The sequence below is a fragment of the Telopea speciosissima genome, chromosome 1, assembly GCF_018873765.1.
Source record: "Telopea speciosissima isolate NSW1024214 ecotype Mountain lineage chromosome 1, Tspe_v1, whole genome shotgun sequence".
NCBI lineage: Eukaryota > Viridiplantae > Streptophyta > Magnoliopsida > Proteales > Proteaceae > Telopea > Telopea speciosissima.
The window spans coordinates 19,279,645-19,293,303 of record NC_057916.1 but is presented as its reverse complement, the minus strand read 5'-3'; the positions used below and the strand labels follow the sequence as shown (position 1 = coordinate 19,293,303).

General features: G+C 36.8%; 1 protein-coding gene across 6 annotated transcripts in view; it reads right to left on the bottom strand.

Annotated features, from left to right (window-relative positions):
* Positions 1-8,581, bottom strand: part of LOC122660582 (ubiquitin C-terminal hydrolase 12) — a 31,704-nt gene extending 23,123 nt beyond the window's left edge. For 2 of the 6 annotated variants that reach the window (XM_043855956.1, XM_043855984.1), the window contains exons 1-9: positions 8,376-8,578; positions 8,033-8,096; positions 7,668-7,818; positions 7,406-7,563; positions 6,416-6,681; positions 6,068-6,286; positions 5,869-5,977; positions 5,657-5,772; positions 5,035-5,133 (exon numbers count right to left, since the gene is read on the bottom strand). In XM_043855956.1, the coding sequence (XP_043711891.1) occupies positions 5,035-5,133; positions 5,657-5,772; positions 5,869-5,977; positions 6,068-6,286; positions 6,416-6,681; positions 7,406-7,563; positions 7,668-7,818; positions 8,033-8,096; positions 8,376-8,405 (1,212 nt within the window). In that variant the 5' untranslated portion in view covers positions 8,406-8,578. Of the gene's footprint in view, positions 1-5,034; positions 5,134-5,656; positions 5,773-5,868; positions 5,978-6,067; positions 6,287-6,415; positions 6,682-7,405; positions 7,564-7,667; positions 7,819-8,032; positions 8,097-8,375 lie in introns of all 6 variants that reach the window. The other 4 variants (XM_043855964.1, XM_043855983.1, XM_043855973.1 and 1 more) reach the window with 4 other exon arrangements.
* Positions 8,582-13,659: the final 5,078 nt, after the last annotated feature.

Below are 13,659 nucleotides of genomic sequence, written 5' to 3'. Positions count from 1 at the left end.
GGACATTGGCGAAGTTGGTCACTATAGTTATAAGCCTCCAATGCAGTATTAAAAAGAGAGAAGGAAACCATAGTTACTCTGATATTAATTTATACCAAGAGTTACGTTGGGAGTCCTTCCCCTTCCTACAGATGCTATTATACACTGCCTGCAGTCCACAATCGGTATGCATCCCAACACTAGCACTAATCTCGGAATATCCCTGGATAGCAACACAAATCTTATGCAAATGTTGACTCTATTCGGACTGATATCTAGTGATAAATCACAACAGATGCTATTATACACTGCCTGCAGTCCACAATCGGTATGCATCCCAACACTAGCACTAATCTCGGAATATCCCTGGATAGCAACACAAATCTTATGCAAATGTTGACTCTATTCGGACTGATATCTAGTGATAAATCACAATCATCAAATCTTTTGAGAACACCTTGAATCACACGTCTTATCCCCTTCCACCAGTACTTTTAGGTTCTTTGAATTGCACTCCATCACTCAATACATTTGTCTTCTCTGAAAATGACAAACCATCTGAGTAAAAACTTCTAATCATGTCATCTACTGGTAATACTCCTAAGTTCCCAACAAATGCATCCTATTCCTCTAGTTTTTTTGCCGACTGCCTAAACTTACCAGTCTGAGCTCTGATCCTCTGCACATTGTGCTATATATTAACGGTATAAATATGTACAGAGAGCAGAAAAACATCACCCTGTAAAGCAATAAACATTTGAGCTAGAAAGTAAAAATTGCACAAAAGATGAGAACCAACAAGTGTACCTAAACCAACTCTATGTCCTCCAGCAGAAAGGATCTCCAACTGTCACAGAAAAAAGACCCCGATGATATCAAAATCTAGCCAACACTAGTAATCAGTTTCAGCGGTCAACCATGTTGAATCATCAAACAGTTCCTTAAGTCACCCAACCCAAATAGGCCAAACATATAATAAACAATATCCCCTCCCTTTCTTTATCGTCATTCAAGCACTAGTGAAGCTTCCATAATCAACCATGGACTTCCCCATCCTACATTCCCAAAACTATCAACCAATAACAAGTCTCACTTCAACTTGCAACACTTGTCAAATACAACTAAGATGACATCTGCGGTAACATTTGACCACCCAAATATTTGCTGCAAAAAGCAAACTACGTTTTCAACTTATACTTTCTTTTTTACTTTAGGCTACAGTGCTACACTGCAAATAACATCTGTTCCGTACACACTTATGGTGTGATTGGATCATCAGTATTTGAGTATCTAAAGAATTATAGTGCATTTTTTTTTAGTGTCTATGCATCATACTGTCTAATATGATAATTTCAACTGTTTGTATAGAGATACTTAACCTATCAGAATTCTAATTAAAAGAAAAAAGACAAAGAAGAAAAGGAAAATATAGGAGTGTGAGAGATTAGAGTAGTAGGGAGAGAGAGAAGACGACCTCTCCGCTTCCTTTCTATTTCTCTTCCTAATAACTGGATCTATCTAACCCTAATCTGCAACTCCAAATAAAACCTAACAACAAAATCGTGAAGCCAATAGGAATGATGTCATCAATAGACAGAAAAAAAAGGTCTCATAGATTGGGATTTGGGAGAAAACAACCTAAACCCAGATGATAGAACCTCTATTGTGGTAAGGCTCTGGTTATTTTGGGTGGGCCTCTTGCTCCGAAAAAACTGTTTTGCAGAAGAAAGAAGTCAGAGGAGTTCGACCACGGAAATTTCCAAGCAGTAGTTTCAATCAAGCCGAGGATTTGGGCCTTTGAATAGCTGTACAAAATCCTTAAAATCCAAGCACTATCCCAGTGAACAGCCGTCAAATCATCAAAGGAAATTTACCAGACTTTGCTTATGATGGTAGAAGTGTAGAACAGGAACCAGCAGTAGTTTCTGGTCTTGATCTCACAGCCCTTTGTGTATTTCGATCTAAAAATCAGATGGGGAAAGCTTTGCTCCAATTTTTAGGAAGAACTGGACAGGATTTTTAGAGTTCAGTTCAGTTCAGATCCGGTAGATCGCAGGTGTTGCTGGAAATAGCTATTTAATATCAATGAAGAGACTAAGAAGAGAGGAGTATGGAAGAAAAGAGAGAGACACTCAGAGGAGGAGGGAAGGTTGCACACACAACTCTTGGCAGAACTGGTAAGCACTGCTCTCAATTTCAATCAAAACAATCCAACCTCAATCGTTGGGTACAGCCAAGTATTTAAAGGGAAATCAACTCCTAATCCTATCTTGAAACTGAAATAGAGTTCGATTCTATATTGGATTCAAACTGAAATAAACTCTAGCTCTAAATCTACGTACAACTCTATCAAAAATAAAAGGGAAAGGTATTCGTACATGGGAAATTCTCCCATCAACTCCATCAAATAAAGGGTGCAGGGGCTTTTATGTCATTTCGGATTGACATTTCTGCCAATCTGACTGCATTTAATGCATGCATGAAAACTTTTGCCAAATAAAATAAAATTACAAATTCTAACTCAAAAAGATAAATCTTAATTCCTACGCATAACTGCATCACTGAGAGGGAGCTCAACCTGTTTTAAGAGAGAAAGAATGGACAAGGGGGATGGAGAGGAATGAGGGAAAGATGTGTTTCAAAGAGAGGAAATTGAAAAAACACGCCCCTCCCCCTGGGTTTTTTAAATGCCACAAAATAGTATATTGTGATTACCATGATATCACAATTCCCAGCATTTTGGGTCATCCTAAAGGACAAAATTGGATTTGCAATCCCTAATTCCAATTCCCATGTGTCAACACACTAATCCCAAACACACCTTTACAGATTCCAAAATTGATCTCAGCAATGGGAAGCACCAATAATGTAAGGCTGGATCACAAAGGACCTAACCCCAGGCAGGATCTTCATGAACAAAGTTTAATGCTGGTCTTCAAAAACTGGGCAACAATTGTTGAACTTGTAGCAATCATCATCTAGTTTCACAAAGAATTAAAGTGGGATGGATGAAGTGGATAGATGCAACCAGAATACTGTGTGATCAACACACTCCTTTAAAGCTTAAAGGAAAGTTCTACAGGACTGCCGTCCGACCAGCTATGATATATGGGGCGGAATGTTGGGCAGTTAAGAAGAGCCATATAGCGAAGCTATGTGTTGCAGAAATGAAGATGTTAAGATGGATGTGCGGCAAAACTAGGAGGGATAAAGTGAGGAACGAACGTATTAGAGCTGATGTGGGAGTTGCCCCGATCAGCGACAAGCTTCGAGAATGTCGTCTGAGGTGGTTTGGCCATGTGCAACGGAGGCCTGGGGATGCTCCAGTAAGGAGGAGTGATCTGATCCCAATCGAAGGAGCTAAAAGACCTAGGCGGCAGGCCTAAAATGACCATAGGTGAGGTCGTGAAGAATGACATGCATAGTCTGGGTCTTGTGCCAAGTATGACCTCAAATAGAGACTACTGGAGGGCCAGGATCCACGTTGTCGACACCATGCAGCTAGGATTTTCCTGATTTACTGGGCTATCCTCTTTCCTCTTAGTTTCATTTTTTCCATTTTCCATTTCTCAATTTTCTTATCCCATTTCTTCATTTGTATTCTTTATTCCACCTATTTTCCTTTCCCTTTGTGAGAACCTCAATTTTCCCTACTTTGTTTTGAAGAATCCATGTAGCCAACCCCATTTAGTTGGGATAAGGCTGAGTTGTTGTTGATTGCAGAACTTGTAGCAGATCACGCAATGAAATCAAATAAGATAATAAAAAAAAAAAATTGAAGATAGGGTAGAAGGATAAACAGGATTGAGTCTCTCACTCTCTCCCTTGGGCCTCTCACCCTCTCATAACTTAGGCATCTCAACCTCTCAACGGTACCTCACAGCCATTAATGGTTTTAACCCTCGTTCTTTTTTCTTAAACTCGACTTGGCTGGTTACCAGCCTATTCCTTTATTTATAAATCCAACCAACTACATCTTAGGTTCTTCTACAAACATCTCAAAACAAGAATCCCAATTAAAATAAAACTCCTAATCTTAATCTATAAAATAACTAAAATAATAAACTTCTAAAACCCCACGCAAGGCAGCAACCTTCTTGGATTTAAAGTACTCCACGCAAGCTGTCATGGGCCCACCAAATCTGGGTAGATACCTCCTCTTTAGTCTTTATCACAATAAGGAAAATAATCCTAAATTATATCTCTCTCTAATTACATCAAATAATTGAATAATATTTTAATTAGAAACAAAGATTAATCTATCTAACAGCCTTCCACGCAATAGCATTGGTCTTTAACAGTAGTTGGCCATGGGGCCCACAAGATCTTGTCAATTATCTCCAAGCTAGCTGGCCGTGGGGCCCACACAATCTGATCATTATCTCCTTAACCAGCAAGGAAATCTGGGAAATATGGAAATAAATTTGGAAAATATCTTCCTCCAATTAAGACTGATCGATTTGGCAGAATGGCTGGCATAGGTTGCTCGATATGGGTTTGAATAAACTCAGAATTTGGTGCAGATACAGGATACAGCCCTGCCTTAGCCCAACCTAGAGTCCTTGCTGCATCAACCAAGACCTTGGACACTCCACATGGAGGAGCTCATACTAACCCAGCCATCAACACAACAGTATTCTCATCCCAATAGTGGAGGGACCAAAATTCAATCTCCCGTGGTGTTATTTTCAACATACTAGCTGGATGAAAATTTATAGTAAGGTTTTTTTTCGTTTCCTTTTTTTTTCCGGTGGAGGGAGGGAGGGAGGGATCCAATGCTTAACATAACTTGTCAGTTTCATAACCGCATTATGTGTGTACGACTCAAAGTAATGGAATTTTAAATTCTCTTCACAAATGACCAGAGTTCATTACTTAAACCATATTAACATGTATGTTCAAGAATCTCAGACAATCTTTTTTTTTTTTATTTTCTGTTCCTTGTTCACTTCACTGAAGAAAGCCAACATAAAGCAAGCACAGCCATAAACAAGGAAAATTGAAATCATATAAAACAAATCATGATGTAGAATGAGAAGCAGCAGGAATGCTAACCTTAACCATAGTGTCCCGCATGAAATCATACTCAAACCGTTTTAGCTGAAGTTGAAGGACAGGAGGAAAGTCAATGAACAGGACACCCTTCCTAGCATCCTGGACAAATCAAAATAACAACATTTCCTCTAAGAAACATCTTCAGGCAAGTCATCAGACAAAAGATAATTTTTACATCATCGTACCATGCAATTAAATAAAACAAAATGTTGATTATATCCAAAGAATGCTGAAGAAGCAGACAGTAATGAACAGGAAGATATTAAAAATGACAAAACTACAAAGATGTCTCTTCTACTCGTCAGTGACAGCAACTTCTGAAGGCTACAACAGATGAGTTTGGCAGACCTAAGGAGTAAGGACTGATTAAAAAAAAGTCATTCTTGACTTTTAAAACCAATCTGGAGTTTGATTCTTATTCAAAATGGCTCGTCATAAATGCCTTGGAAGCATCATACATTGTGATTCAGGTCAGGTGTGAGTGACTCCGCAACCTGTGAGTTTTAAGCTTAGATGGCTCCCACTTCCCACATTACCATGTTTCCCACCATTCACCCAAAACAGAGATGGTTCCCCTATTACTATGTTGCACACCATTCACCCTAAACAGAGAGCCTCTTACCTGTAGTCCATGTTGCTCAGCGTGATACTTGTTATCACCCTCAAGGCGTTCAACTTCCACGTACTTGTCAAAAGAAGCATAAACATCTCGACAGCCTTTGACATCAAGCTGAAGGTCTGTCATATGTATAAGATTTGAATACCATGTAAGGATATTGATTAAGACCACACAGTACTAACCTAACAACTGAATACTGAAACTAAAAAAGATACCATAAAATGACTCCTTTCTTGTAGACTTGTAGTCCACATTGATACATTCAATATAATTCATATGGTGCCCTTCAAACAACTGTTGTATTGTACCCTCCACAACAGTTCCCTGAGCCAGTAGATGAAATAGCTAAGTTCAGATTGCCTCAATAAATCAGATAAAATTGGAATTAAAAAAAAAAAGTAACAACAAAACCACCTTCATCTTATCTTCCAGCTTTTCACAAAGAACTCTATTAAGTTCTTGGACGTCATGTTGCATGAATGAATCATATGTGTCCCATCCAAAAGACTTGGTCAGCTCTTTCGTTGCAACACTATTGTCACTGTACTGAAGCTTATAGAATAAGCTCTGCAGAGCCAGAGGGATGCTCCCCGATGGCATATCATTCTCAGTTGTTGGCATATGGTAAACAGCCTGAAATACACAATTGAATCCAGCAGTTATTTGTTAGAAAAATAATATTATAAAAAAAGGGCAGTGGCAGCAAGGGAAGATATTATCAACTAGATACTAGATAGCAGGAAAGCAAGTACAAGTCTTGACCTTTCTAAAGTAGGGGATATGATAGAGAGTTTGGAGAAGAGAATTCATGTAACAGGTTGCCCCTTGGTTCTTAAGTCCAACATAACCTGTTTCCTTTTTCGAGTCATAGGTCCAGTAATCCACAACCCTTCGGACAGCAACCTCAGCTTCAACTATAACCGTATCATTCACAAGATATCCTCTACCAGGGTCATACAGTTCACTGAGAGGCATGAACGACGTAAAACCCCAGTCACTCTCTCGAGCATTGAATTGATGTTGTGTGTCTGCACAAAGTAAAAGATCGAGTTAATACCAATTTAGAGGCGTACCAACATTCAATCTCTAGAGCTCTTTCGCCAATAAGAAACACAATAAACACCAATATCAATAGACACTGGAAGAAAATATCATCTCAACCTGAATGAAGTTATTTTAATTTGACATCTGCAGAAGAAAAAATACATACTGAACAGATAAGACTTCCAGAACAATAACGAATACATATCAACTTACGTAGTGGAATGCATCTAGCACATGAAAAAAATGGACTTGGTTATTCTCGTACAAAGCTACACAACAAGTACACCTAAAGTTCATGACATAGTGGCCAAAAGAACCTTTTTTCGGCTCAGTTCTTATAAGTGGGGAAATGGGAGTGAAATGATACAAGCCTAACATACAGAACAGTGATAAATATAAATGTATTGTAAGCGATCACAAAAGAAGTTCCGCTATGAATATACGCCAAGTCCAGACCTACAGTCTAAGAAACCTTTTCAGCAAAGTTCTTGTCAGTGAGACAATAGAAGTACAGATGGGACAGCACAGTGACAATATATAAGTAATCACAGAAGAAAGCAAAGGCTAGTTTGGCAGTTATGCATTTACATCTCAAACACATCTTTCGTCCAGCACAGCACCTTTCCCTAAGTAAGCAAAAATACGTTGTTTTACAAAGAGATTTATCCAGCCAGACTCGGACGAGAAAAATAATGGTGAAGATGATACCTTTTCTAACTGTGTATTTGTTATGGATTTGATTAATCACAGCCAAGCTGAATTGAGCGTATCTACTCCATCCGTAAGGCAAATTCACCGAATCAGCAACGTCTAGATACATGGACAAATGGTCCACGTTGTTTCCCTTGGGAAAAATGAGCACCCGCCTGCCCAAAACAATGCAAGGGTCGGAGATTCATTCGGAAGGGACAAATTATAATACCTATCAAATTGCAGAAGAAAACAGACAAGAGAGCAGAGATCCACATACCATTTATAACCCCCGACAAAGAAAATTTCAGAGTAGTGCTTCTTAGCGTTCAACCTAGTAAAGTTATCAATCGTCCACGTAAATCTCGAAGACGGAGGATCCTCGACTGGCTGGTTCTCAACTGTACTGGCAGTCTCCGCTTGCGCAACTGCTAATAAGTAACAGAGTAATCAGGAAAAAGAAAATATGAAAACCCTAAGAACAGTCACCGTTAACAAACTATGAGACCCATTGTAACTCTCATATCATTTAAAAAAAAAAAATTGAGCCATGTCCGAAGAATCGAGTTAACCAAACATAAGAGACCTATAAACGTTACGTCGCAAAATTCAAACTACATGCTCATTAACAAATAAAGGCATCACCTTCCATTGGCTGGGGACCGTCAGCGAAATCCGAATGAGGTACCAACATCTCGTCGTCTTCCTGCTGCAAAACAAGGCGCGAATCAGAGCTTGGATCCAGCCAAACCAAACCCTGTCAATTGAATCAAAACCCTAGACATCGAATAAAACTGCAGTGGAATTGGCGAAATTGAGGTTGATTCAGAACCTCCGAATCGAAAACAAAACCCTAGAACAGCAAAATCGATGAAAATATACTACGATAGAGAAAGAGAACCAACGAGAGGCTGATTGAACACAAAAGCAAATACGGAATGAAATACCGATATTAGGTTGAGACTTTGAGAGAGAGATGATTTTATACATCTAACGGTGGAGGAGTCATCATAGTCATTGATAGTGATAGATGGGTCGTCCGATCGACGAATCTGCGAACGGCGGAGGACGGTGAACTGCAGAGACGAGAAAGAGAGAGAGAGAGAGAGGTGAGGAGACTCTGCAACGAGACAACGGAAAAAATATTTTCGGAAAATAACCGAGTTTTATTTCGAGGAGGGGTATATTCGGAATTTAAAGCAACAATTTGGGAAGGAAGAGGAATTGAAATACTATACTGCCATATTAAGATTATGGGCATTTATAGACGTTACTGAACCCTTCTTTTTTTTTCTTTTTCTTTTTTTTTTTTCTTTTTTTGGGTAAACAGACGTTACTGAAACTACAACTGATGATACCGATTTCACTTTCTTGTAGTACTAGGAATGTTACGTCTAGGATCCACATCTACTACACGCAATCTACCGTCTACCACCTTTACCATTTGCTTTTTTTCTTTTTTTTCTTTTTTTCTTTTTTTCTTTTTTTTTTTTTGATGAAATTGCCTTTTACACGTTTATAGATATTACACGGGACCCACTATATTTTCGTCTGTGGATTGACTAAAGGCAGTCTATCAGTCTATATGATCCCTTAGACCAAAACTTCGTCTTTCAATTTTTGTGTATGAGTGTAGGACGAGCGTTTCCTCCGACGCTAAAGAGAGACGTAGTAAGGGAAATACCATCCAATGGGTGTTTAAGACTTTTTACAGAGGTGCTATAGTGTTTCAGGTGGCGGCGTGCACTTTTGATTAAAAGAAAATGACATTGTTGGAATCTTTAACCCATGATCATATGATAGAATTTCTTTCTATTTCTTTTATTTGTACAATCACCAAGGGTAAGGGTGTTAATTTAGAACCGAATTTGAACACTAAAACTGAAACTGGTCGTTTAAAATTCAACTGAATCGAATCGAAGTAAATCGATTCAGTTTTGATTTTCAAAACTAGACTATTTTCTTTGTTCATTTTCGACTTTGGTTTCATGTTTAAAAATGTTAAACCGAACCGAATTACCTATTTTCAAACTAAATAAAGAACCGTTTAAAATTATATATCCTTTTTATTTTTTAATCTAATTTGGATGATAAATTCTTTTCCATTTTAGTGTTTGGGAAAAGTTTGGTGGACTATAGTCCTAACAAATAATTTTTATTGGTGAAGATATAAAAAAATTGGTCCTTTGGTTTTGAAAATGTATTATTATTATTGTTTTGGGTTGGGTTTTACATTTGTTTTTTAAAACTAAACCGAATCGATTAACACTCTTATTCGAGGGGGCCCACTCCTATAGCGGTCTTCATTATTTCAAAGTACAATATATGGCATGTTTTGGTTTTGTAAATCTATGTACAAGTCTAGTAACCGTAGCCCAAAAACTTTTAATATCTCATCAGAGATAAGGTAAATTAAAGGTTTCTGATATGAATTTTTTTAACCTAAGATATGATTATTCTTCTAGATACGATCCTGATTGGATTCTAGCAACCATTCGATGATTTAGCAAAATATTAAAACATTCAATGCAAATACTTTGTTAACAGCTATGAAGTTAATAAGCAAACATTACATGCAATTTTATAGGGATTACCAACCAAGAGTAGATCAGGTGGACAAAAATCCTCAATTAATGTTATTTCTTTGATTTTTACGATATTTGATGGCACTCACTCGTGTAGAGGTCTTGATCGTTTCAAACTACGACATATGACATGTTTTGGTTTTGTAAATATATGTAAAGTCGAGTAATCATAAACCAAAGACTTTCCCTGAATTAATTATAAAATTTTTATTATCTCATCAAATATAATGGAAATTAAAAGTTTTCTGATCCGGTTTTTTTAACCGCAGACATGACTATTCTTCCAGAAATGATCCTGATTAAATTTTAGCAACCATTCGATGATTTAACAAAATATTAAAATATTCAACGTGAATACTTTACTAACAACTGTGAAGTTAATAAACAAATGTTACATGCAAATTTATACTAGTGTTGTGTTTAACTCTTATAAATTGCATTATGATCTATTTGATATGACAAACATAACCGTCTAATATATGGGCCCCAATATTCAAGATCTAAAATAATGCCAGCGATGAATTGATCATAGTGTAGGTTTGTGATATGTTGTAATAAGGATGTAATAGCGTATAAGGGTATAGTCGATATTTTACATATTTGGAATATTATAGTATGTGTCTTATTCTACTATAAATAAAGAGGTTATGGTCATAATGACACAAGCCACAATATTTCCAAACTTACGTCATGATATCAAAGTCAATCCATATTGGGATATATCGCAACTCTAATGCTCAAACCCAAAGTATCTCTCGATCTCCCTTTTCTCTATCGATTTCTTCTCTCTCGGCTTACCCTCTCTTCAACCTCTCTCATTCTCTCTTCTATCCCTCTTGATTTTGGTTAACACCACCCCTCCATTATTTTGTGGTGGTAACCTAAACTGCATAGGTTCCTCTCATCCTCTTTCCTCTTTCAAGTTACCGATGACATGAGAAAGTATTTTTTGCAATTTGATTTAAGCAATAGCACGTTTTTTGTTCGATTGTTTGGTTCTATGGTTGGTTGCCAGTTCACATATACTTCAGATTATTATATGTTAATAGCCCTTCTTCAATCAAGTACATAGCTTCTTGATCTTCGACAATCATATTTTTTCACTTTTTGGAGGTATGCCATCATCTGTTCTTCCCTTGCTTCATAACTTCCTTGAGCTTGATTTATGATTAGCTGGAAATCGTTATGAACAATCAGTCATGATGCGAGGATGGCTCGGACGACCCTCAAACCAGCTATTAGTGTTTCATATTTGACTTCAAAGCTCGATGTTGAGAATTCAAAACACAGCGTGTACTATGTCTTAAACCCTTCAGGGTTGGTTAAGATCAATCCGCCTCCACTATTGGCCGATTTGTTTGATCCATTAACAAATAATGTTAAGGTCCCTTCTTCAGTTTAGCTCGGTGTTTTTTTTCTTGGTTATCCTCATAAAATATAGCAGAAAATAAATATCAATCAATCTTTGATCCATCATAGCATAACTATGTAAATTTTACTATTATTCTGCAATCACTAAAATGTATGTGATTTTAAGCTTCCAGTGTTTCCTAAGTTTTCTGAATATCAACAGAAAAAAGTTGGGAATAAGAGAAAGCATTGAAGACCTTGAGGCAGATATAATTAGTTTACTCACAGTTGTGTTTGTAAATCTTGAAACAAAAACAAGTTTATCAACTGTGGTATCAGAACTTCAATATCATCCAAATGTTTATTGGTCTCATCGAGTAGATTGACGGAATCCTTATCTAATTCAATCACATTAATAAATAGATTAAAAAAATATACTAGTTAAATTATAAAATGTTCATCTGATATGCAGACCAATTTTCATGCTTCGCTTGATGCAGTACAAACTGGTAATTCGTGAACATTTTAAATGACATGGGAATGTTCAAGATATATAAAACAATATAGTAATTGTTTTATCATATTCTGAATGGCCTCGGTCCCAAAAGCAATTTTTTTTTTTTTTTAAATTTCAGAGTCTTCAATCAACAGTTGGTGTGCATTTTTATCGACAGATTCATTGAAATTTGTTGATCGACTGTAGACAATGGTCTAGAGCATTGTTTTGAATGGATGGCTTCACCACTGCAACGGGACGACAGATGTAGTGATTGTTGGCATTCAATACATATTTCAAATAAACATTTTTTGAAGACCATGTGGTTGAATATCCTTTTGAGGCTTTACGATCAAAAACATCAGAAGAACAATCGGATGAGATGTTCATACGAAGGGTTCCCGAAGATAATGGCTGACCTGATTCATTGACTTTAAAATACCTGGCTAATCTTAATTGTTCTGACAAAAGAATTTGATCCATTGCACAGGAAACCTGAAATGATCCTTTTTTTTATTCCGGTAAACACATACATTAAATTTTGCTTGCTCCATTTGATAGTAGTTAACCTTTTTACTTTTTTAATGAAACTACATTGCTAAGAATTACCAAAAAAAAATAAAATAAACTACATTGCTAAGCATGAAAGAATGGGAGACATGTTCCCCTCGCAAATTGGTTTTTATGAGCAATTAGTAGTAATGAGCCTTCTCTGCCTTCTACCGAAAGCATAATCTTCTTGTTGGGTCTGCTTTTTCATAAAAAATTATATAGGATGAATTACACATCACCCCCTGATTTTCAAACGAAACTCAGATCACGCCCTGATTTTTGAAAAAACTCAAATCACCCGCTCTATAGTAACGGTGTTAGTCTGCTGTTAGTTATTGGTGTGAAAGGAGTATTTTACCCTTGCTCTAAAACATTAGAATTAAATTTACAATACTGCCTTTCCTTCATCTTCAACATTGGTCAAGGGTAGTTTAGGGATTTAATTTTATTTAACTGGCTAACATCATTACTTAACAACATAAAACTAACGGTAGGGACTAGTTTGTCATATTGGGGTCTAAACCAGAGGGTGATTTGAGCTTTTTCAAAAACTAGGGGGTGATCCGAGTGTCGTTTGAAAACCAGCAAATGATGTGTAATTTACCCAATTATATAATACGTAGTGTGGATTGATTGACTTTTTGTTCAAGGGGATTGATTATTGTGAAGTGTGAACATCCTGCTAAATGGTCTATTGTAATTATGAAGCCACAAAAATGAGATATCTAATTACCGATTTTTTTTTTACTTGAGTTACATAATGTATGTGTGGTTGATGCTATTGGACTATAAACTGCATTGGATGAATGATGTTTAGCTTTGAATAAAAAAGAAGCTCGAGAAGGAATCTACTTCTTGTATTGAAAGAATATAGATGTTCGAAAAGGAATCCACTTCTCGTATTGAAAGAATATCTAATGGGTGATAGAAATTATATCAAGATTGGAAGAAAATTTTTGCCCCGTGGTATGTTCTAAAATTATTTACAAAAGAATTTAAAATATGGGGAAGGGTTTAATGCCTGGTCACATGGCTCCTACACCACACGGGGGACAATAAGCAGGTGCATAGAGGCACCCAACAAAAGGGGCAGGGAGGTTATTTCATCCCCCTTGTGTGCGGGCGTAAGTCAGAGATGTTTAAGACAGTCTAGCAGCCCTAATTGAGAAATTTGGATTCATGAATGAAAAAACAATCATTTTGGGTTTAATCTATTTTTTTAACTTGAACAACGTTCTATCAAAAATCTTTAAACTATGGTAAAATGCTTGATTCACATTTTAAAATTC